Source organism: Notechis scutatus, chromosome 10, assembly GCF_049901735.1.
Source record: "Notechis scutatus isolate UNSWTSFEM ecotype Mainland chromosome 10, rNotScu1.2, whole genome shotgun sequence".
NCBI lineage: Eukaryota > Metazoa > Chordata > Lepidosauria > Squamata > Elapidae > Notechis > Notechis scutatus.
In genome coordinates this window covers 4,053,608-4,078,816 of record NC_142018.1, presented here as the reverse complement: position 1 = coordinate 4,078,816, position 25,209 = coordinate 4,053,608, and the positions used below count along the sequence as shown (strand labels likewise).

Sequence of the window (25,209 nt, the reverse complement as noted above, 5' to 3'; positions counted from 1 at the left end):
AGGGCTTCTTGTTTGTGTAAAGGGACTCCTGTCATTTTCCCAGCTCCACAGGAATATAGGGAGGCTGGTGTGTGCTTAATAAATATGTGAACGAACGTAGGCTTGGGAGACCAGGCAGTGCAAAACTTAACATTGTGCCTTGCAATACTCAATGGGTGGGACTAGATAGACACTGTTGCCTGGAGATAGGCAGAGGGCCTATGTAGTCTTAAGGCAGTTTTAGGCATTTAAGCAGCAGCATCTATCCAGTTTTTCCCAGCCATTCTTTCCTGCCAAAGGTTTTCCCACCTCCTGTTGTCTAAACTTACAGAAGCTGCCTTTTTGCAAACATTTCATTTGGAAAGGCCAAGAGCTGGATGTGGCAGAAAAGCTGAGAACAATGAATGTTAAACTGAAAAATATTAATTCATGTCAGAGCTGGAGTTTAAAGAAGCAAGGTCTAAAACCCGAGAAGTGAATTACTGATATATTTAAAAATAGTTTGATATTGCCTTTCAGGGCTTTTTTTTCAACGACAACCATGAAATAACAACTACCTAAAAAGCAGCTGAATAGGATATGGCCTCCCTTTTTTTCATCTACCGCTACGATAGAAGAATCCTGTGTTTCTTATATATTAATTTGCGCTGCTTGTCAGCTGCCCCAGAGGCCTGTTGTCAAAAAGATAGGAACATTTTAAATAAATAAAACAGATGCTGTCCCCCGCTAAGACATAATCAAGGAGGAGAGCGGAGGAAAAGAGGCATGAGAATGTGTAATGGGAAAGTCAGTCCTCTCTGTGATTTTTCACACTGGTCAAAGCCATCACAAAGCTTTAAATTGACACCTTTCTCCCCAGGATGCAGTCATTTCCAATCACAGGCAGATAAGCTGGTGGCTTCCTTCTTCTGTCAAAACTAATTTTCTGAACAATTTATGCAAATAGGGATGTGCTTCCAATCAACCTGCTTCAGAGAACCCAAGGCAAACTTAAGAGAAATCGACAGAACGATCCCCCTTGGAGGCAAACACGCAAGCAACTGTGCAGATATTTTGTTTCTTAGGTGCAGAAAACCCAGGATGGATTAAAGGGGGGGGGGTTTGATATTTACCGCATTCTTCGGGTCTGAATGGAGGCCTCCCCCAGCATGTCCATGCCAACAGGTTCTTTTGTCTATCTGAGACCACCCCTGCAGATGCTGGGAGAAGAAGAGAGCAGAGAAGGATGTCAGTGCTTGTACAGTCACAATAAAATCCATTAGAGGTAGTCCTCGCTCATGACCACAATTGAGCCCAAAATGTAGGTTGCTAAGTGCAACGTTTATTAAGAGAAATTTGCCCCATTTTATTACCTTTCTTGCCGTTAAGTGAATCATTACAATTGTTATGTTCGCAACACGGTTGTTAAATGAATCTGGCTTCTTCATATACATACGCTATAGAGCCCTGCACACCAGAACAACCAGACACAAGAATAGTTTTTTCCCGAATGCCATCACTCTTGTAAACAAAGAATTCCCTTAACACTGTCAAACTACTTTATTATTACTAAGTCTGCATTACTATTACTATTCATCTTCTCATCCTTCCTTTCACTCATCTCCTCCCACTTATGACTACATGAATGTAACTTTGTTGCTTGTATCCTTATGATTTTTTTTCAATTGACTGTTTACTAGTATAATTTGATTTGATCACTTATTATGTTTCCTAGTATGATTTGATTGCTTATTTGTACCTTTGACTACTATTAAGTGTTATACCTATGATTCTTGACAAATGTATTTTTTCTTTTTATGTACACTGCACCAAAACAAATTCCTTGTGTGTCGTCACACTTGGCCAATAAAGAATTCTACTCTACTCTACTCTACTCTACTCTACTCTACTCTACTCTACTCTACTCTACCCACTCCACTCCACTCCACTCCACTCCACTCCCTCCACTCCCCACTCCACTCCCCACTCCACTCCCCACTCTACTCCCCCCTCCACCCCCACTCCACTCCCCACTCCACTCCACTCCACTCCATTCTTTCTTATTCTATTCTATTCTATTCTATTCTATTCTATTCTATTCTATTCTACTCACTCCACTCCATTCTTTCTTATTCTACTCTACTCTACTCCACTCCATTCTTTCTTATTCTACTCTACTCCACTCCACTCCATTCTTTCTTATTCTACTCCACTCCACTCCATTCTTTTTCTACTCTACTCTACTCCACTCCACTCCAATCTTTCATGTTCTATTCTATTCTGTTCTGTTCTGTTCCTGTTTCTATTCATTGACTCTGCTTGTCAGGAGGTTGCAAAAGTTGGCCACATGACCCCTTTCCCAAGGAAACAACCAACAGTCATAAATATGAGCCAGCTGCCAAGTGGCTGAATTTTGATCATGAGACCATGGGGATACTGCAGTGGTCGTAAGTGTGAAAAATGGTCATGTCGCTTTTTTCAGTGCCGTTGTAACTTTGAACGGCCACTGAAATGAACTGTTGTAAGTCGAGGACTGCCTGTACAGTCCAATCCCAACTGAATTTTGCTAACCTCTTACAGTGGCCGAGGAATGGACCGGTGAATAAAAGTTCAGGAAAATTAGGGGAAGCCGGGTCAGCGGAGTCCAGGAGTAGCTCCCTTGTAGTAACTGTGCTCTCTCTCTATAAATTACTCCTCTCAGGAATCCTTGGAGACCCTTCGGTGCAGTGAATACCTCTACATTCAGAGAGAGGCATAAAAAGCAAATGCTACAGTGCGTCTGCTTTGAATTAGGGTGATGAAAGACAAAATTTAAAAAAGTAAAAACCTTTAAATGCAGGGTGACTCAGATCCTAAGACGTTTCTTTCTTCAACAAGAACTCTTCCAGAAGAGAAGAAATGCTTTGGGTCTTATACAGGGAGTCCGAGACTTACAACAGTTCATTTAGTAGTACCGTTCAAAGTTACGATGGCACTGAAAAAATAACTGATGACCTATTTTCACACTTACGGCCACTGAAGCATTCCCGTGGTCGTGTGATCAAAATTCCAATGCTTAACAACTGACTCATATTTATGACAGTTGCAGTGTCCCGGGATCACCTGATCCCCTTTTGTGACCTACTGACAAGCAAAGTCAATGGGAAGCCAGATTCACTTAACAACCGGGTGACTAACTTATCAACTGCAGTGATTCACTTATCAACTGAGACAAGAAAGGTTGTAAAACGGGGCAAAACTGACTTAGCACCTGTCTCACCTAGCAACATAAATCTTGGGCTCAACTGTGGTCATAAGTCAAGGACTACCTGTAAGAGGAGCTTTGGACTAGATCGGGGGTCTCCAAACTTGGCAACTTTAAGACTTGTGGACTTCAACTCCTAGAATTCAACTTTAAGACTTGTGGACTTCAACTCCAGAATTCCTCCAAAGCTGGCTGAAGAATTCTGGGAGTTGAAGTCCACAAGTTTTAATGTTGCCAAGGTTGGAGATCCCTGGAATAGCTAGAACATCTAGTCAACGGCAACCAAAATATTGCTTCCTAACTTCTTGCAGGTATCTTCATGTCAGAGCAGGTCAACTATTAAATACAGTCCACTGTGTGGATGGCATATCACAGCAGCAGCAGAAGCCTGCAAGAGAATGGTGTAGGCACAGGTGTGTGTGCACAGGTGTAAGCCAGATCTACAGTTCTCTGAGCCTTGGGTGAAAGGGCTTTTAGAGCAATAGCAGACTGCAGGTCCTGGGGGATAAACCCAGCAGTTGTGGGGAGAAATGGAATCAGTTGCAGCTTCTGCCACCTCTCGGCTCATCTCCATGGTTGTGTAATTGTCACACAATGTACCACTTGAAGTCAAATGAACTAACACACAATTTCTGTTATTTTTACCTTGACTCTTCTATTTGCAAGTAAAAAAAAAAAAGAATGATATATTCAGAATGTCATTTCTGAAAGTGCACCTAGGCTTCAAAGAAAATGCTTGATATCTCTATTATGCTGGAACACCAAGAGCAATTTGGTGAGCAACATAACATCATAAAGCACTTACAAAGAACTTAAGAAATGCTTGCAAATACATAAAAGTGTGAGAAAGCATTAATTCACAATCTTCACAGAAAACATGATTGTTTCTGTTTTTAAGAAGGGGAGTCAGGAAGTTATAGGGAAAGAAGAAAAATGAAAGAAAATGGCACGTTCCATTAATAAGCATTTTTACCAAAAATCACTAGCTACATAACATTTTATATGCAATATATGTGGGTCAAATGAATGCTGTTGGTCTATTTTAAGTATTTAACTTGCTACCTCTTAAAATGTATATACCATCAAGGATTGACATTAGCTAACAACATAATCAAACGCAAATAACATAATTCAAATGTCCCAGAAAAAAAAAGGAATAGAAAAAAGGAAAAAAAAATCAGAAAATAAAATACAAGCTGAATAGTCAAGACCTTATTGATGATCCAAGCTCTGTAAAGGACCTTGGAATACTCATCTCTAATGACCTAAGTGCTAGAGCCCACTGTAACTACATAGCCAAAAAGGCGTTAAGAGTTGTTAACCTAATCCCACGTAGCTTTTTCTCTGGTAATATCACACTACTAATGAGAGCATACAAAACATTTGCTAGACCAATACTCGAATACAGCTCATCAGTCTGGAACCCACATTACGTATCTGATATTAGCACAGTTGAGAAAGTCCAGAAATATTTCACAAGAGTTCTCCACTCCTGTACTCGTTACAGAATACCTTATGCCACCAGACTTGAAATTCTAGACCTAGAAAACCTTGAATTACGCCATCTTTGGTCTGATCTAAGTATGGTATATAAAATCATACATTGCAATGACTTACCTGTCAATGAATAGTTCAGCTTCAACCATAACAACACAAGAGCAAACAATAGATACAAACTCAAGGTTAATCGCACCAAACTTGATTTAAGGAAATACGACTTCAGCAACAGAGTGGCCAATGTCTGGAATACTCAACCTGACTCTGTGGGTTTCTTCCCCAAACCCCAAAAACTTTAACCTTAGACTGTCTACTATTGACCTCACCCCTTTCCTCAGAGGTCTGTAGGGGGGTGCATAAGCGCACCAACATGCCTACCGTCCCTGTCCTATTGTTTCTTTTATTTTTCTTATATGTACCCATTTCATGTATTCATAACTATATATATACTTATATCTATTATATTGTAAGCGATTGACAAATCAAATAAATAAAATAAAAAATAAAACAAAACACCGACCCCAGTAATAACAAAGACTCACATTATTAAAGACTATACAAAAGGTGACTCTTCCAACATTTTATTTATAATTTTTATGCGGTATGTAAAATAACATTTTGCATAACCCCTTAGACTTCTACATTAAAAATAGGAAATATTAATTGAATTATGTTATATTTCTCTTAAAAATAGTAGTAGTAATATAATACTGTATATATTTAGATGTATAGGTTGCTCAAATTCCAATCTATTCCATCTTGCCCTTGACATGTTCAAAACTTTTTAAGAACAGCTGCCAATAATAGCACTCACTTCCTTGTCTTGAAATTTCTACAAGCTGGAATCTAAACTGAGTTTAGATTTTCTGTAAATTTCCCCTGCAGACAGGTTTTTCAGGAAGATACAATGGGAGGAAAAGTGCAGGAAAGTCCCTTCTGCTAGTAAACACAATTCTTTTAAAAGCCTCCTACGCTTTACTTTGATTACTTTTAATGGTGATCAGATAGCTCTACTTTTTTTAAAAAAATGGATACTTTGGACAATGCAAGGCACATCTCCTGAAGTAACGCCTAGGCTATAGGGTAGTCCAGGCTATAGGGAAGTTGAATGGATTTACAGTTTTGTAGGATCCAGCCTTTATCTTCATATAGTGTGTGAGAAAACATCGTTAAATCATAATAGAAATTATTCATTTGGGCAAAGCATATGAAGGGAGCACCATCATTCTGTCCTAATCACTTAGGGCTAAGCATGCTGCGTGAATTAACTGCATTAAGAGCCTTGGTAGCGAAGTGCTTAGAATGCAATATTGCAGGCTAACTCTGTTCACACTTCCAGGAGTTCAATTCTTTCCATCCTGACCAGCTCAAGGTTGACAATGAGTCAGCCTTTCATCTATGGAACCATGGACTGTACGTGGTTAAAATGCAGGACTGCAGGCTAATTCTGCTGACTGCCAGGGGTTCGATCCTGACTGTCTCAGGGTTGACTCAGCCTTCCATCCTTCCGAGGTTGGTAAAATGAGGACCAGATTGTTGGGGGCAAGAGGCTGACTCTGTAAACTGCTTAAGAGAGGGCTGCAAAGCACTATGAAGCGGTATATAAATTTAAGTGCTATTGCTATTGGTCTGTTAGTCAACATTTGATTGAGAGCATCAAGGAGGCTGCCAGTTCCTCTGACACGTTTCAAGCAAACTTTCCTATGCAGCTGATTACTTCTTCTTCCTATTCCTAAATATTCTTGGGTGCTTTCTAATTTCCACAAAGTGGCTTCTCTCTTCCAGGAGACTCAACAGCAAAATATTAATCAGATTACAAAGTTTTATTCCAGTTGAGATGTTTAAGAAACAAAATTAAAAATAAAGGAAGGAAAATTAATCATTTGTACACTGGACCTACAACTAGAAGTATGTACATTTGTGAATGCAGTGGAAATTTGCCCTCAGATGCTGAAGACAATTCCTTTCTAGTTTGGGAGCATGAGCTTAAAGGCTCTCATTTATTACTTTTAAGAGAACAAGTTGCACATGACCAAATATAGGTAGGGAGTACAGGCAGTTCTCAAATTACCACATTATGAAGCCTACCCATTGCGGTTGAAACATGTGACAGACGTAAAACAGGTCAATTACATTTTACATTTCTGTGGTGGTCATTAAGCAAATCACAGCAGGGCTTAATGGTTCCCTATGGTGTGATTTTGCCGAAAATCAGAAGCAAATGCCGGGTTTCGGCAAAAACATCGTGAAATGTGATCACATGCCTGTGGGATGCTGCAAATAGCCATAAATGCAGTCATGTTGCTGAGCGCCTGAAGTGTGGTCATGTGTCTCGGGGGAAATCATTGTAAATTTGATTCTGGGTTGTGAGTACCTTCTAGGTAGGTCTGTCAGAACAGTTGCTAAGTGACCGGTTGTAAATCAAGGGCTAGTTGTGTGGCTGTATAGTTGGATTAAGGATGATAAAGGAGTAGTTTTTTCTTTCTTTCTTTCTTCCAGCTTGTCTCTGGAAGATCTGACATCACCTTTTGAACCATGCTCCCCATTTCAGGCTGAAGAGGAAAATACGGATAGGCAGGCTTGCTCCTTGTTTTCAACGCAATGTGTCTGAGCCTCAGTGTTGCCTGGATTAGGGCTTTACGATAAAGAAGAATATTGACAAGTGGTTATCCCTTAAAAACTGCACCTGAAACAGACATTCGCAGCCAGATTAGCCTTGCTGGCTAATTGGGCTCATTTCCTGGGCTCAGTGTGCTTCTGAGCATTGCTGGTCACTGGGAAAACAGGAGGCCTGTTGGGAACCAAACGTGGCTCATGAGATGCAGTTAATGAAGCTGCCTGCCCATTGTGGAACCACCATTTGAGGCCTTTTTCTAATGATTTTGGTAAGCGCCGACTGCTCGCCTGCCCATTTCAGAAGCATGCCATGCTGTGTACAAGGGAGGTTGCTGGTGTTCTAGTTTCTAAAATGGGCAAAGCAGGAAGTTTGTTTTCCAAGCCCTTCTGGATAGGAAATCCTGGTGTGCAGGAAAGGCATTTCACCTGCACTCTGAGGTGCTACTACAGTACAAGCCTGGATTCTGGCTGGCTGGTAATTTGCAGGTAGTCCTTGACCGTTGTGACTGTTCAAAATTATGGCAGATTCCCCCCCAAAAGTACTTCCGAAATGGCAATGGCCACGGGCCCCCGTAGTCACATGACCACATTTCAGGCATTCAACAACCAGCCCACATGGCCATGATTCGTAACATTTTTGCCCAATTCAGGTTTTACTTGTGGTTTTCAGCAAAAACACACATATCTATTCACTTACGAGCATGGCAGTTGCGTAATGTTTGCCACATATGCTGAACTGCCGCCAAAAGGTCATAAAATCAGGTCCTGTCACATTGTGAGCCAGTTTTACGACTGTCACAACATACGACTGTAATGGGCAAACTTCACTATGGTCATAAGTTGAGGACTACCTGCACTACAAAGATCAAATCAATTACCAGACCTCTTGCAGTCTTGAGCCCGGCTTTGGTAACCAGAAGTGTGGTTAGTTCACAATAAAAGTCTCGACTACCAACCGAAACTAGCAGCAACTCATTTCTGTAGGGCTGCAAAAAGGCTGTGGATGCTTGTTTGTTCCTGAGAAAGCTTGTCAGCTTGGTATCAGTGCAGCTGGCAACTCCCTGGCCTATAGACTTAGGCTGCTTTCAGAGACCCCCAACGTGGCAACTTTAAGACTTGTGGACTTCAACTCCCAGAATTCTCCAGCCAGCATAGCTGAAGCATAGTTGAAGTCCACAAGTCTTACAGTTGCCAAGTTTGGAGACCTCTGTCATAGACTTTCCCTTCAGCTGATGGTGTTCTCGGACAGAATAGGACCACTTGGGGTGACCAACTCAGTGCAGCCAACTTGCAGTTGGGACCACTCATCAATTCAATTTACGTATTTAAAATAATTTAAAAGTAATGTTAGTTTTGCCATTCACATTTCACTCTGTGCCTCCTTTTTCCTCCTTTAAGATTCTACTCCACCATTGCTTCAATATCAGTGTAACTCTTGTCCCGTGGTGAGCTTTCCCACAGCAAGTTGGCTGCGCTGAGTTGGCCATGGTGAGTTGGCCACAAGTTGGCTGTACTAACTTGTTCCTCCTCCAAAATGATAGCTGTACTAGAAAGAAACTCTTTGTTGCTGCCCAAAGGTTATTTTTATTTTTGCAATCACATCCGTTTTCTTGAGACTTTTACAAAAATAGTTCTCTAAGAAGAAAGTTTTACTTTTTTTCACCTAAGTGCTTTGGAGCTAGAAAGCAAAGTTATAAAGATTACGTAAAAAGCAGGACATAAACTGGAGCCAAGCTTGGAGGGAGAGTCTACAAGTCTTTCTCATTAGCAGAATTTCAGGAGAGAAAAATAAAAGATTGTTTAATATCACCTTCACAGCATCTAACAGTTGCCTTGAATAGCATTTTCCCGAGCTGTGCCACGTGGGTCGATTTAAAATTGGTGAAACCTGGAAAGAAAAAGAAAAAAAGCAAGGCTGTAATAATTAAAAGCACAATGTCCACAACTGAAACACTCCAGTCATTCTGCAGAGATATATCCAGTATAATGAAAGAGCATTTGCTTCTGAAAAGAAACTAAAAAAAATATATGAAAACTGCTGGGGAATATGTGTAAGTTGTAGCATTAACTATTTAAATAGGTAAGTGGCAATTCTCTGCCTGTTCCGCTTAACATTTTTACTACCTATTATTTGTTTATTATGTTTATATGGCCGCCCACCTCACAAGAAATAACTCTGGGTGGAGTATAGCTAAACAAGTATATAAACAATGAACATATCATACAGTCAGCGAGAACTTTAGATAGCTCCATTATCAATTGCATCTTTTCTTTCTCTCCCTCTCTCACACACACACACATACACACACACAACCATACATGGGGATGTGTGTGGATTTGATTGACAATGGAATTATCTGAAGTTCTCACTGAGCCCCTGAGATCCCAGGTCAGCCAGGTCTTCAGGGACCTCCAGAAAATAAGGAGAGCGCTACCCTGACCTTTGGGGGGCTGGGGAATGTTCCATAAGGCAAACACCGCTGCAGAGAAGAGCCACCAGCCCCTCCCCTTGAGGACTTCCCTGGGGGTGGGACCTGTCGCATGTCTCTCTTGATAGATCTGATGGTAGAGGGTCCTTCAAATAACCTGCCCCCCCCCACAGACAGCACAACATTTTCAAACTTAATATTATCTACTTGTCAAATATATTAGATACCGGTAGTCCTCGACTTACGACCGCAATTGAGCCCAACATTTATGTTGCTAAGTGAAACATGTGAGTTATGCTCCGTTTTCTGACTTAATAATTGTTAAGTGAATCACTGCAGTCGTTTAGTTAATATGAACCCAGCCTCGTGCTGGCATCTCTACCCCTGCTCCTGCGATATGGGATGAAAGGGATGAAAGATTACCATCCTTTTACTATTCTGTCCTCTATAATTACTGACTGAATATATAAAGGCAGATAGATAATTCCATAAAGGCATCCATACAAAGTCTTTTTATTGGTTCATCAGGCATCCTCAAGATAACTCACAGTTATGTTGAGATTCATCTCAATGTCCAATTCTCTGCATAGCTGCACTTTATGGTGTAAAAAGATGGTAATCTTTCATCCCAATAATGATATAGCAAACGGTGAGGCACCAGCATGCTGCTGGGGTCCAAGCAAGAGTGGAGAAACCTCCCCCAACTCACCAAGGGTCAATTCAGTGACCAATCAGGATTACAGATGTGACCACATGACATGAGCTACATTTCCCAGGATACCTTAACTACATTTACCATGATGCATTCCCTTAAGGGGACAGCTCCCAATTCCTAACTAACTATCCCAAATCCCATTACCTATATACTGGCTGGACAGCACAACCATTGTTAAATGAATCTGACTTCCCTATTAACTTTGCTAACAGGAAAGTCAAAAAAGAGGACTGCGTGACTCCGGGACACTGCCACCGTCATAAATGTGAATCAATTGCCAAATGACTGGATTTTGATCACATGACCCTGGAGATGCTACAATGGTTGTTAAGTGTGAAACCTGGTCATAAGCCACTTTTTTCAGTGCCGTTGTAACTTTGAATGGTCACTGAACGAATTGTAATTCTAATTCTGATTTCCAGGACATTTATAGTACAGGTGTTCCTCAGCTTACAACCATCCATTTAGTGACCGTTCAACGTTACAATGGCCCTGAAAAAAAGGCAGCCAGTCTTTCCATTTCGGATTGTTGCAGCATTCCCAGGGTCATGTGATCCAAAGTCGGGCGCTCTTTGGCAGCCAGCACGTATTCGTGACCTTCCCAGTGTCCCAGGGTCATGTGATCACGGTCCGTAATCTTTCCGGCCGGCTCCTGTCAAGCACAGTCAATGGGGAAGCTGCATTCACACACGTCATTCAGCAACTGCAGCAATTTGCTGTAACAAGCATGGCAAAAAAGGGTCATCAAAGTAGGTGCGACTTGGTCAACAACCTCCCTGCTTCGTTATGGAAATTCTGGTGCCAACTGCGGTTGTAAATCAAGGACCAGCTGTATACTTTTCCATAAATTTATATAGGCTCAGGTGCCTGAATTCCAATTCTCAGTTAGATCTTTTGATTTAAAAATCAGACTATTTCCTTCAAGGGCATTCGGTCCTTAGGCTCTCTGCTCCATTTAGCTGCCCCAACTCCACCCCGGTGCAAGAGATTGTGGTCATTAAAAGAAAGAAAATGCCATTATACTATGGTAAAAGTTATTTCTTTTTATTTAAAAATAAAAAACTGCAAACAAAAATTATGCAGGCTTAAACTGAGTCCCTTTATAATCAGAGCTGGATTGCCAACATTTCAAGACTAAATATCAGACACAAGCATAATTGGTTCTTCCAATATTTTCAAGCACTGAATTCTGTTAAACATTACTTATATTATTTCCAAAGAGCCTTGTTTTTAATCTGAAGAAGCCCACACTATTTTATTCTGTGTTCTAAGACAAGATCTTTAAATAGGATGATGCACAATAAGCAAGGAGTGAAACAATGTGCTACATCTACCACTATAACAGGAGGTTTTTTTTTTTTTTGAGACTTTCACTTTTAAAACATAAACAAGGCTTTCCTTTGATCTCACTCTTCCATCTCCTTTAAAAATAAAATTAAATAAAAAAATAATTAAATGGAAGACCAGAATATAAGGTTTAACCATCCTCTTTGTTTCCTAGGAAGCTCTTGGGACCCACAAAGGCATTCTTGGAAAATAAAAGAGATGGGTATGCCTGCAGCATAGTAAATCACACCTGTATTGGTTTACAGCCAAGAAAGCTAGCTGGAGGCTTGGTAATGCTATCTTTGTGGCTGCTTGAGAGAACCCTGGCTCACCTATCTTATTTACAGCTTGCCAATCAACATTTTTACAGGACAGTTATGACATACAACTCATTCTCTTACCCGCTAACACCCATAATTTCATACAGAAGAAATTTCAATTGTTCCACATGGACTGCTGAACAGATTACAATTGGCTGGATTCACATAACATGTTAAGCCATAAAACCTGGCTTAACTAAGTCAAGCTTGGTTTCACACAATAATTTAAATGAACATCAGACATATCAGTAGTCCAAAATACTACAGTCAGTGATTGCTAAGAAAATTATCAGAAAACTCTTTAAAAGTGATGAGATTGTTATTTGAACATATAAGAATGATAGATCAACGATGTTAAAGTTATAATCTTGGCTTCAAATCTTTCAAATATTACATCTTTATCATAATCTAGGAATTTACTTATTGTACTTTCTTATTTGGTTATTTATGTTTTGTCCGTTATTTGACTTACAATAAATTGAGCTCAGTCCAAATTATTTATGCATGTAGGTAACAGCCATAAATAATGATAAGTGCCAACCATAAGGAGAGAGCAAGCATGCTCTTCCATATGAAATCACATACAAATTGGCACATTTTATAACCTCATCTCATTCTGCATCAGTACTATCAATACATTCTATATTTGTATCTTTTAATACAGAATGTATAGCCTGAGATATTTATATAACCCTAGATAACTACGGATTAAGATTAATTTTCCCTTTGCAAAATTAAAAGGGATTTTGCTAATGAGTGAGGAATTCATTACACAAAATGCAGAAAGTGATACGCCTTCTTAGCTCCCTACTTACTGCATTACTGGTTCAAATAACATCCAGTCTGACAAGCAAGGCCACAGAGCCCAAAACAGCCTATTCGAAGACTAATTAGTTCAACTTCATTTTTTGGGGCAACTCTTCCAAGGCTACCAATTACTTGCTTTAATAATGATTTTTGGAAGAGCCAAAATGCACAATACATTTTATATTCATTTTTTTTTAAATATTCTTTTTTTTTTTTTAAATACAATGCCTGCATGCTTTAAAGCAAGGTGCCAAGGTGCTTTATTTACAGCAATGCTTTGGGGTCGGCCAGGCTTCTACCTGGACAGCAGAAAGCACCTTGGAAAGCTAGCTGATTCAGCAAATCAGGAAGGAGCTATTTATAAAGGCTAAGGACTGCATTTAACAGTGGAGGCTGGCCTGACAGTCAAGAATTGGCCGGGGCTGCATCAGGTGGTCCTTAATTTTTGTGATATGCTACTTTTAAACTACAGTTTTTAGTTACATTCCATCTCATAAAAGTGGGAAATTTATAGCTTCAAAATTTGGCACGGGGGCTGAGGGCAAACTGAGCCACCATGTCTGGAAGCAATTACTGAGCCTTATCTGGAATATTCAGGTACCTCTGGGTGAATATTGTGCACCTGTGATCAAAATTTCTTTGTTTCGGTTTTTGCTAAATGCAGTATCTAATTTAGCATGATTACAAATCCTGGTTTTGAAGAACCATATGTGAGTTCAACAGAGTACAGACATTTCTGGGTATTCCCCTAAAGTAATGTTGCTATGCTGATAATCATCTGTATTCAAGTTTGCCTATTTGGTAGGTTCAAAATTGGTGTATTTATTGCAAATTCTAATACACAATTTTCCCCCCAGAATACTGAACACTAACAACCCCCAATTACAATTACACAGACCCATTAAATTTTTGCTTTAAAAAAGGAGAAGGGAGAGACCCATAGATCGATTATGTTCCACCAAATCACCAGTCACTGCCTGCAATCAAGATACTGAGATTCCCCCTGCAGCCAATACTGCCAAATGCATGTAAGCCTGAGATGGTTTAAAGGGGAATAAGTAACTTGGTTTATTCCTATTCTTTCAGCCAACTGCCCTCTTCCACAACTATTAGGAACTAGCTTGACACCCGTGCTTTGCTACGAAACTATGTGGTCGGCCTTAGCTTTTGGGGAGGAAAATAAGGGGGGGAAATTCTGCCTTTGTCTACGAGCATCCATCGGTATTCATCTGGCTAGCGTCTTGTCAGTGTGTTTGGAAACTGAAAGAGTATTTGTGAGCAAGAAGGAGACAGCAAGGAGCCTGGGCATAGCTTAGCTCAATTGTTCTGTACTAAAGCTGCCTGGTGCTTTGAAAATAAAACTGAAACTCCTCTCCACTGCTTGTGTTTTGCATTTGGAACAGATTTCCTCTCAGGTGGGGAGGGGGAGTAGAAATCCTTAGCATCAGAGCATGTTAATAATAATATAGGAAATACTCTAAATGCTCTGGTGGTCATTTCGAAAAATCCTTTCTTAGTGAGCCCCTAGAAGCCAAGAGGAACATACGTGCCAAATTTCAAGTTTGTAGGCTTTAAGAAATAGCACAGAATAACAGATTGAAAGGGACTTTGGATATCTTCCTCCAAGGGGGCCTTGCAGATCATTGGCTGCCTATTCTTGCCATGTACTGATTTTATAAACCACACAGCTTGGTGCAAACAACATGCTAAGCTAATACCAGATAAACCTTATTTTAACGTAATAAAGGAGTTCTTAAACTGGAGGTTGTGATCTTGAAAGGTCTGAAAGAAAGCTGTTTTGAGCTTGTACATAAAAACAGAATTATTGTCAGAATTTGCTCCTGTTTTGTCTGGATATATCAATACCAAAGTCAACAAAACTTAGCAACCATATGACTGCAAGGAATTCCATTCTCCACTATTCAGTCAGAACTGAAGAAGTTTTTGAGTGAGATTTCCAGTTTGAAGGGCTTCGGCGACAGACAGAAATCCGTGATCGTGCGCGGTTTCTGTCTGGGCTCACCGCTGGAGCGCCCCGAGCCGGCTGGTTTTGGGGCTAAGCCACCCCGTAGAGGTGGTGAAGAGGGTGGAGAGCGCCAGCAGGATTGAGGAGAGCCGCATCTCTCCTCCTCAGCTGGCCATTACTCCCTTTCCCGAAGGCGGTTGCAGCGGTGGTCAGAAATGGCCACCACAAAGAAGAACTCGACCGGAAAAGAATGTGCAGGAGGAAGATAAGAAGTGAAAGTTTTGGCTGACCGGGTTAAATTGTAAAAGCAACAACCAAGGTACCCTGGAATTTAAACTTACAAAAAATAACATCGCTCCCAAAGAAGAATCGGAAGCAACGAAGGAAAGTGAAAAGGGAAAGGTTTGGCTTTTTTTTCCTTCTCTCTCCTTCCCTATACTGACAACTAAGAGACTTAAATAAGAAATCGGAAAAATCCGCTTTGACATCAATAGGCAATTAAGCTGAAAATAAAACAAAATGCCGAAGGGATAATAGAGATTTCTGGACATTAAAATTTTTCTTTTTCATAAGCAGGAAGGGAGAGAAAAAGAACAAGGGCAGGATCTGGAAGAGGGAGGAGACTGCCTGGAATTAAAAAGAATTTAAAGTAAAACTTCAACAAGACTTCTAAAAGATACATTTTAACTGAAACTTTGCAACTAAATAGTAACCCCAGGAAGAGAAAGTGGGGAAAAAAGAGAGCAAAAAAGAAACAGCTTGCGTGTATTTGGACTATTTGGTGATCTTTGGATTTTTGGTTATTATATTTGAATGACTAAAATCAATCGGGTGGTTGTTTAAAAATTTATACAATGGCACCACTTCTGGATGAATTGAAAATGGAACTTAAAAAGTACAAAGAAGATGCACAAGAAGGGAAGGGTTCTTTTGGCTTCGTTTTTCAATTCTTAGAAATGGAGATTTGGAACTATGAGAAACAACAAGAAAAGACTGCAAAACAAGAAGACTGGGACAAAGAAGAAGGCATCTTTAATGAACAAGTAATTTTATGTGGGGAAGAAGAAGGAAAGGGGGGGAAGAGAATGGAGAATTTAAGACTTAAAAAAAAAACAAAAGAAAAGAAAAATAATTTGAAAAATAAGTATAATACTGGAAAGCAACAGAAAAGGGGAATACAGAAGAGAGAAATAGAGGTAGAGAGACAAGGGGGTAAAAAGGGCAGAGAGAAGAAGAGAGGGAAGAAGGAAAGGAAAATAAGTTACAAAGGACCGGAGCAAGATATAAACAGGACTTATTTAGAGATAATGGGTGAAAACCTAACTGAAAAAGGGATTCTGTAAAGGTACATAAGATTGTATTGTTATATTAGTAATAGAAATAACTTTAGAAAATTGGAAACAACGTATGATTAAAATGAGGGATAAAATAATGTAATTTAGTGAAATGTTTGTGAATAAAATAAGTGAAATAAAATAAACGAGAAAAATGAATTAGGAAGGAACGGGAACATTTTAATTAATGTTTTATAAAATATAAGTGAAGAGCGGGGGGATTAACTATGGAAAGCTTATAATTGTTCCCATAGAAGTATGATATTTAATTGAAAAGTAATGTTAAAGATGTTAAGACTTTAATGAATATTAATATTGATAGAATTGACTTGGAATGGAATGTTGTTTTAATTATATACATTTATAATTTTTTCTTTTTTTAAGAATACAGTGTGTATTTTAAGAATGTACCAAGCAGAATCCAAATGGAAGTTATGTATTATATTGAATGTTACAACTTTAGGGAAAAGATATAAAGGCGTCATACTCCAATCAGTAACTACAGGAGAAATTTTGTTTAATGAGAAAAGATAATAGATAATTGAAACAGGACAAACAAAAAATATAAATACAATGATTTGAATTGAGATGAGATAATTAAAATAAAATTGAGAAAATTAAAAGAGGGGAGAAGCTATGTAGAAAATGTAAAATAGTAATAAGATATGGAATAGAATATAAAAATGAGCATGAAGTTGAATTTGTGTCTGTACGAAGAAATGTAACCCGGGATTATGCTGCTTTCAAAAAAGATGTTTTATTTGTATTTTTTTTTCTCTTTGTGAAAACTCAAATAAAATTTACAAAAAAAAAAAAAAGTTTTTGAGTGAGAAGAGCAAAATGCCTTCCAACAAAACAAGAAAGCCCAGTTGCCTTTTGAAAGAAAACACCTTTGGAACAACCATGACCTGGATGACTGAGAATATCCATAGATATTTAATCCTGCAGACAACTGCAAGTATTATTGCTTTAGTACTGTAAAGTACAATCTTATTATAAAAAAATTAAACAATGTATTATTGATCATTAATTTAAATAAGGTATTGGAAATGAATGGACACTATTTCAGAATGTAGGCAGCATTCTTTGCTTGTAAATATTGCATTTGTTTGCTTGATGAAACAGAAATTTGACATTTAATAAAAAATGTTCTACAGCTCAATTGTGCTTCATGCACAGATGAAGTAGTTATTTACACAACAGATACATAAAATGTTACCAACATTATCAAACAATCTAACTAAAAAATTGCAAAATTTGCTATTACTTAGTTTCCACAACATATACAGTAGCGCTTGAGTTTGCTAGTCTTTTTTGAATTTTCAATATTTCTGCACAGGTATGTCCTAAAACACAATCTGATCTCTAGTCAGGTCTTAAAACTAGCTAAAGGGAACCTAATTAAACAGTAAAAAAAAATGTATTTAACAGTTGTGAAATGAATTGTTAAATTAGTAACACGGTTAAGTTAATCTGGCTTCCCCACCGACTTGCTCATCAGAAAATCATAAAAGTGGATCACATCACCCCAGGACATTGCAACTGTCATAAATATGAACCACTTGTCAAGCATCCAAATGTTGATAATGTGACCCTTCATTTCTCACATGAATTGCCCACTTCAGGCAATTCCACCACATTTCTATAGAATGAAGGTTAGGATTTTGACTGGACCATTCCAAAACATTTTCTTCAGTTTTAACTATTCTTTGGTTTCCCATGGGGTTTAATTCATGAGCAGATAGCCTGACACATACCATTGTTATTCAGTATCTTGAACACTGACATTTGTCAATTCAAGAGAGATCTTTACATGTTAACCTGGGGTTCTTTGAGATCTGCCAGAATACTACTACATGGCTTGCTTTTGATCTGATCTTGGTTGGTCAGCCACTTCTGGGGAGGGTAACAATGGTGTTAAATGGCTTTCATTAGTACACCATCTACTTCAGTTGTGCCCAACCTGCAATCCAAGGGCCTCTTGCAGTTGGACAGTAATACAAGATTATAACTTTCTCATACCTTGGAGGACAGCTCTATATTACCTTACAAACAGATATATGACTTATCCTATAGTAGTTAATGAGAAAGAGAGAGAGAGAGGAGGGAGGGAGAGAGAAAGAGAGAAAGGAAATAAAATGTAGGCATTTTTTATAAACTACTCATTTTGTCCAAGTATCAACCAACAGCAACATTTAATGATTTTTCATAAGTAAAACATTATCAAGTTCAATACACTTCCCAAAAGAATGAAATTAGTTTTTAGAATAGAATAAAATACTTCATTGGCCAAGTGTGATTTGACACACAAGAATTTGTGCAAATGCTCTCAGTGTACATAAAAGAAAAGATACATTCGTCAAAAATCAAGTATCATCAGGTACAACACTTAATGAAAGTCACAGGGTACAATAAGCAATCGAATCATACTAGGAAACAGTCAATAAAAATCATTAGGATACAAGCAACAAGGTTACAGTCATACAGTCACAAGTGGGAGGAGATGGGTGAAAGGAAGGATGGGAGGATTAATAGTAATAGTAATGCAGACTTAGTAAATAGTTGGACAGTGTTGAGGGAATTTGTTTAGCAGAGTTATGGCGTTTGGGAAAAAAACTCTCCTTGTGTCTAGTTGTCCTGGTGTGCAGTGCTCTATAGCGTCGTTTTGAGGGAACAGTTGAAACAGTTTATGTCCAGGATGTGAGGGGTGTGTAGATATTTTCACAGCCCTCTTTTTGACTCGTGCTCTATACAGGTCCTCAATGAGAGGCAGGTTGGTAGTAATTGTTTTTTCTGCAGTCCTAATTATCCTCTGGAGTCTGAGTCTGTCCTGTTGGGTTGCAGAACCAAACCAGACAATTATAGAGGTACAGGTGATAGATTCAATAATTCTTCTGTAGAACTGGATCAGCAGCTCCTTGGGCATTTTGAGCTTTCTAAGTTGGTGCAGAAAGAACATTCTTTGTTGTGCTTTTTTGATGATATTTTTAATGTTAGGTGTCCATTTTAGGTCTTGTGGTATGATAGAACCTAGACATTTGAAGGTCTCTATTGTTGATACTGTGTTGTCTAGTATTGTAAGAGGTGGTAGTATGGGAGGGTTTCTTCTAAAGTCTACCACCATTTCTACAGTTTTGAGTGTGTTCAGTTGCATATTGTTCCAGTCACACCACAAGGCAAGTACAACCTCCTGTCTGCATGCGGATTCCTCGTTACTTTAAAATTAGTTTTAAAGTAAAGGAAAACCACACAAATCGTCCCTGTTTGGCACACCTAGCTCTGAAAAAATCCTAACAACAGAAACAAAGCTGGAACATACATTGCAATGAGATAAAGTACCAAGTCCAAGAGGTTACCAACATTGCTGGTGAACAGTGTTAATAACATTATTAGGAAGGCGGGTAAAGGCATTTCTTCCTCTTCCAGAAAATGACCAGTCTTAATGAGACAAAAATGGAACTAAGGTAAATAAAAAGAATTATAGGGAATATAATTGAATTATTTGCCTCTGCCAACAGCAGAGAAAATGCAGGGTAGATATGCAGATACATTTAAGAAGAATATCAAAAAACTAAGACAAATGTAACTAGTGGCAAGATAGCTTCAAAATCTGAAAATAAATTATTTTGTCTAGATGATATATATCTCTGTTTAAATTTTCAAATACGAAACTGATTATTCAACAAAATATGAAACATTTTCCCAAGACAGTTTCTGTATCTAAAGTCTACAGAAAGAGTAAAGTAATGGCATTTCTACAAAATGAATTTATTAAATGTATATACTCTTGGCAGTTCCAACCAAAATATCTTACCTGTTAAATAAAATTCCATTTTCCTCAATAAATAAAAGTAAAGTTAAAGGTTTCCCTGTCCAGTCGTGTCACACTTGGGGGGGGGGGCATCTGCTCATTTCCATCTCCTAGTCAAAGCATTGTCCGAAGACATTTCTGTGGTCATGTGGCCAGCATGACTGCACCGAACACTGTATGGAACACTGTTACCTTCTCACTGAAGTGGTGCCTATTTATTTTCACAAATTTTAAAGTATTGCTGTACCATCACAGCTATTAAGCTAAGTTAAAATGTGGTATGTTTAATTTTGATAAGCATGTTGTGTGAATCCACCCAGTTGATTTGTTCAGTGACCAAAGCAAGCAAACTGTCCCTGTTTAACAGAAGTAATCACTTTAGGAGCTCTGGTCTTCCCAAGTATCAACTGGAATACTAACTACTGAGTTACATGGAGAGGAATACTGTGCTTTTGTGTTAGAACCTGAGAGGCATGGCATTTGTTAAATGGTAAGACAAGACAGGTCCTTTATCTGCAATCTTCTTATGCAAAACTAACTTGTTCTGGAAGCTGCATGATTACCCTAAAATCTTCCAAGAAAAGTATTGCTTTTAAAAATGTAATGCCAGCCTTAAATGTGTAGATGTCAGTTATCAAAGACTATGAAGGCTCAGTAGCATGACCATCTTTCCCTATCAAAGAAATAAAAAAATTGCACAAGAAACTAGTTGTTGTTTTTTTAAAGTGAGACATTCCCTTCATGTTCCCCTAAAAAATAACTGGGTTTTGTCAAGATCAGCCTGAGCAAATGTAAAAATATTCACTGTATTCATTGTTCTGGCAATACTAATCAATAGCTTAATGAAAGCAAATAAAAGAATCTGCATTGGAAGTCTTCCTTTAACATTTAAAATCTAGTCCCAAAATCAATTGGGGGGAAAAAAATCATTTTTGCCTTTTTATAAGCTCTTTGTTCCTCTTAGTCAAAGCAATAATTCAAAGAAAAGAATACTTCTCTGTCCTAGAGCTAGAGAAAAAGATCTGAAGATAAGCACAATATGACAGATATGGTGGTTATAAAGCTAACGACTGCATTCTTATTGGAATTAATACATTTTTAAATTTTGCAATGTATTTATCAAAAGAAGCAATATTCTCAAGGAGAAAAGCAACTTAAATCAATCTTCCCCCATTTAACATCAATACAAAAAGTTTAACATTCATTCACTTTCTCTTAAAAAAAAATATTCCCACGGCTTTTGTAAAAGCAAGTAACTTTCTAAATGACATTCATTTACTACATGGCAACATAGCCAAAACAATAAGTTACTTTTTTAATGATTATAAGATCATTATACTCATTAAAAGACAATCAACAATCCTGATGCTTTCCAAAGCAATGGAATACTCTTGCTCTCCTTGCAAAACCACTTTTGAGAAGAGCTGAACTCTGAACCAAGCACTGAAGTGCGAAACGCTCCCGTGCAAAGTCCCAGCCCTATTTTGGGACACTTGGTGGTCGCCCTTTCCCACGGCTACTCCTTTCAGAGAGTCATCACTTCCTACCCTTGGACCAAGATGAATTATTTAAAATGAAGTGGGTGGGAAATTCACCCTAACAGCACTTAAAAAAAAAATCCTCTGGCTTCTTAAAAACCCTAAAGTTCTTTGTGCGGTGTTTGTGGGCTTGTTTTCAGTGTTTCAATATTTGAGGAGCTCCTACCAAGACGAGGGGGACAAGCCTATTCTTTAAAGCAAGGGGTCTCCAACCTTGGCCACTTTAAGACTTGTGGACTTCAACTCCCAGAACCTCCCAAATCTGGCTAAGGAACTTTGGGAGTTGAAGTCCACAAGTCTTAAAGTAGCCAAGTTTGGAGACCCCCCTGCTCCAAAGCACAGAACAGGAAACACTGGATGGAAAATAACCAAGGAGAGAAGCAACGTAGGAGAAATTTCCTAAGAGTGAGAACATTTAACCAGCGGAAGGACTTGCCTCAAGAAGTTGTAAATGCTCCATCACTGGAAGAGGTGGGCCAATAATGAGAGCATTTGCACCAAAGACAAATCCCTTGTGTGCCCAGTCACACTTGGCCAATAAAGAATTCTATTCTATTCTAAAATTTAAACAACTGCCTCGATCTCATCTTCTGCAACAGTTTGAACCTAATCTACGGAATACAATCTAAAGAACCCTTTTCCAGTAGTGACCACAATATGATCGACTTTTGTCTCAACATACATCCACACAAAAATCACCACAATGATGTAATCCCTATTGTAACTTCAAAAAGGCAACTATGATCTTATAGACAACGATCTCTCATCCCTTGATTGGCAATCTCTATTCACTGGATGCAATACCGTTGAAGACCATTATAACATATTTTTACTTGAAGTCAAAAGAGTCATCAAACTATATGTACCAACAACAACTCCCAAAACAAAACAAAAAAGCAGATTACCCATATCAATAAGGAAACTTCAATCCAAAAAGAGATCACTCTGGCGGAAAAACAAATCTGGTCACGTTGCCAATTTCAAAAACCGATACAAAAATCTATGCCACCAGATAAAGACCGAATGCACCAATTATCACATTAAACAAGAGGAAAACCTTCTAAGCACCAATTCCACCGCGCTTTTACAATTTTGTAAACAACAAACTAAAAGACTCAAGGTCCATCCCTCCCTTGATAGGACCTGATGGTAAAGACTACAGCGACGACACCATTAAAGCCAACATCTTTAACACATTCTTCGGCTCAGTATTTGTAAACAGCAATGGATCATGCCCAATATTTCCTAGCCGTACCACAGATAACAACAATGATCTAATACATATCGATTTCACAGAAGACAATGTTGAAAAGCAATACGCAACCTCAAACCATCTCTATCTATTGGACCGGATGGAATATGTGCCTACTTCTTGAAAGCTATCCACTGCCATAGCCAAACCTCTAAGCATAATCTTTGAAAAATCTTTCAGAACCAGCTCCTTGCCTAACCTATGGTCACAAGCCACAGTCATCCCCATCTTCAAAAAGGAGACCCAAGCCTAGTTGAAAACTACAGGCCAATCTCCTTATGCTGCGTCACCTGTAAAGTCATGGAATCAATTATTAACCAATCCATCATCCTTCACTTAGAGACAAATAACCTACTCTCCAATAAACAATTTGGTTTCAGGAAAAACTATCCTGTAATCTGCAACTCTTACACTGCAAAAACATATGGACGACACAACTCGACCAGGGCAAAACAATAGACGCAATCTACATAGACTTCTGTAAAGCCTTTGATTCAGTGGTACACGACAAACTACTCCTAAAAATAAAATCCTATGGTATCTCTGGACAACTGAATAACTGGATAGAAGCATTCCTGTCAAACAGACAACAAATGGTCAAAATCGGGAGCGTCCTATCAAATCCAGTACCTGTCAATAGTGGTGTTCCCCAAGGCAGTGTTCTAGGACCAACTCTCTTCATACTCTACATAAACGACCTCTGTGATCATATTAAGAGCAATTGCGTTCTCTTCGCTGATGATGTAAAGCTGTTCAATACCACAGACAATACTGCTACCCTACAAAAAGATCTTGACTATGTATCCGAATGGTCAAACAAATGGCAACTTCAAATCTCAACAAATAAATGCTCTGTCTTACATATTGGCAAAAAAATCAGAAAATAAAATACAAGCTGAATAGTCAAGATCTTGTTGATGACCCAAGCTCTGTAAAGGACCTTGGAATACTCACCTCTAATGATCTAAGTGCTAGAGCACACTGCAACTACATAGCCAAAAAGGCATTAAGAGTTGTTAACCTAATCCTACGTAGCTTTTTCTCTGGTAATATCACACTACTAACCAGAGCATACAAAACATTTGCTAGACCAATACTCGAATACAGTTCATCAGTCTGGAACCCACACTACGTATCTGATATTAGCACAATTGAGAAAGTCCAGAAATATTTCACAAGAAGAGTTCTCCGCTCCTCTACTCGCTGTAGAATACCTTATGCCACCAGACTTGAAATTCTAGAACTAGAAAACCTTGAATTACGCCGTCTTCGGTCTGACTTAAGCATGGTATACAAAATCATACATTGCAATGTCCTACCTGTCAATGAATACTTCAGCTTCAACCATAACAACACAAGAGCACACAATAGATACAAACTCAAAGTAAACCGCACCAAACTTGATTGCAGGAAATACGACTTCAGCAATAGAGTGGTCAATGTCTGGAATACTCTACCCGACTCTGTAGTTTCTTCCCAAACCCCAAAAACTTTAACCTTAGACTGCCTACTATTGACCTCACCCCTTTCCTAAGAGGTCTGTAGGGGCGTGCATAAAGCGCACCAACGTGCCTACCGTCCCTGTCCTATTGTTTCTCTTATTCTTTTATTTTTCTTATATGTAACCATTTCATGTATTCACAACTATGTATACATTTATACTTATTATCTTGTAAACAATTGGCAAATCAAATAAATAAAAATAAATAAATAAATAAATGGGGTAGGCCCTAGACTACAAGGGTCTCCTGCTCAAGCAAGGGGTTGGACTAGGAGACCTCTAAGGTCCCTTCCAACTCTGTCCTTCTATGTTCTGTGCTTGCAGCTGTTTCACTGTCCAAGAGTCAACCTCATCACCTTCTTAGATACTGGCAGGCTTCGAATCCTGAGGGAGGGGAGGGGGAGAGGACGGGACACCTCTGGGATTCCTGGAACGCTCTGGAGCACCTTGGCCACTTTAAGACTTGTTGGACTTCAACTCCCAGAATTCCTGAGCTAACATGACTGGAGGAGGAATTCTGGGAGTTGAAGTCCACAAGTCTTAAAGCGGCCAAGGTTGGAGACCCCTGCTCTGGACAACAACCTTAAGCCGCCCAGCCGGTCCTCCCCTCCCCTGGTGGGGCCTGAACAACTTCTCCACGAGCGGCCCCGCTAAGGCGGCCTGGCCCGGGAGTCCTTCGTCTCTGCCGGGCTCCCCATTCTCTCACCCGCCCGGCCTTTGGCTAGCGCCAGAGCTCCCGCCGCCCTACCTGGGAGGCCTCCGGGAGCGACCGTCCCCGCCAGCGCAAGGAAATCCGAAGCGGCCTGGTCCGGAGCGCAGTGACCACCGCCCGGTCACCGGAGAGGCTCGGAAGAGCCCTCAGCATCGCCATATTGACGGGGGAAAGCGAGGGGCG

At 39.2% G+C, this 25,209-nt stretch overlaps 1 protein-coding gene across 3 annotated transcripts in view; it reads right to left on the bottom strand.

Moving 5' to 3' along the window:
* ABCB7 (ATP binding cassette subfamily B member 7) overlaps positions 1-25,209 on the bottom strand; it is a 76,863-nt gene extending 51,654 nt beyond the window's left edge. For 2 of the 3 annotated variants that reach the window (XR_015750700.1, XM_087971975.1), the window contains exons 1-3: positions 25,063-25,209; positions 9,126-9,203; positions 1,092-1,178 (exon numbers count right to left, since the gene is read on the bottom strand). Coding sequence is in view for 2 of the 3 variants with exons in the window: in XM_087971975.1 (XP_087828101.1) it covers positions 1,092-1,178; positions 9,126-9,203; positions 25,063-25,185 (288 nt within the window). In the remaining variant the exon portion in view is untranslated. The remainder of the gene's footprint in view (positions 1-1,091; positions 1,179-9,125; positions 9,204-25,062) is intronic. The other variant, XM_087971976.1, reaches the window with a different exon arrangement.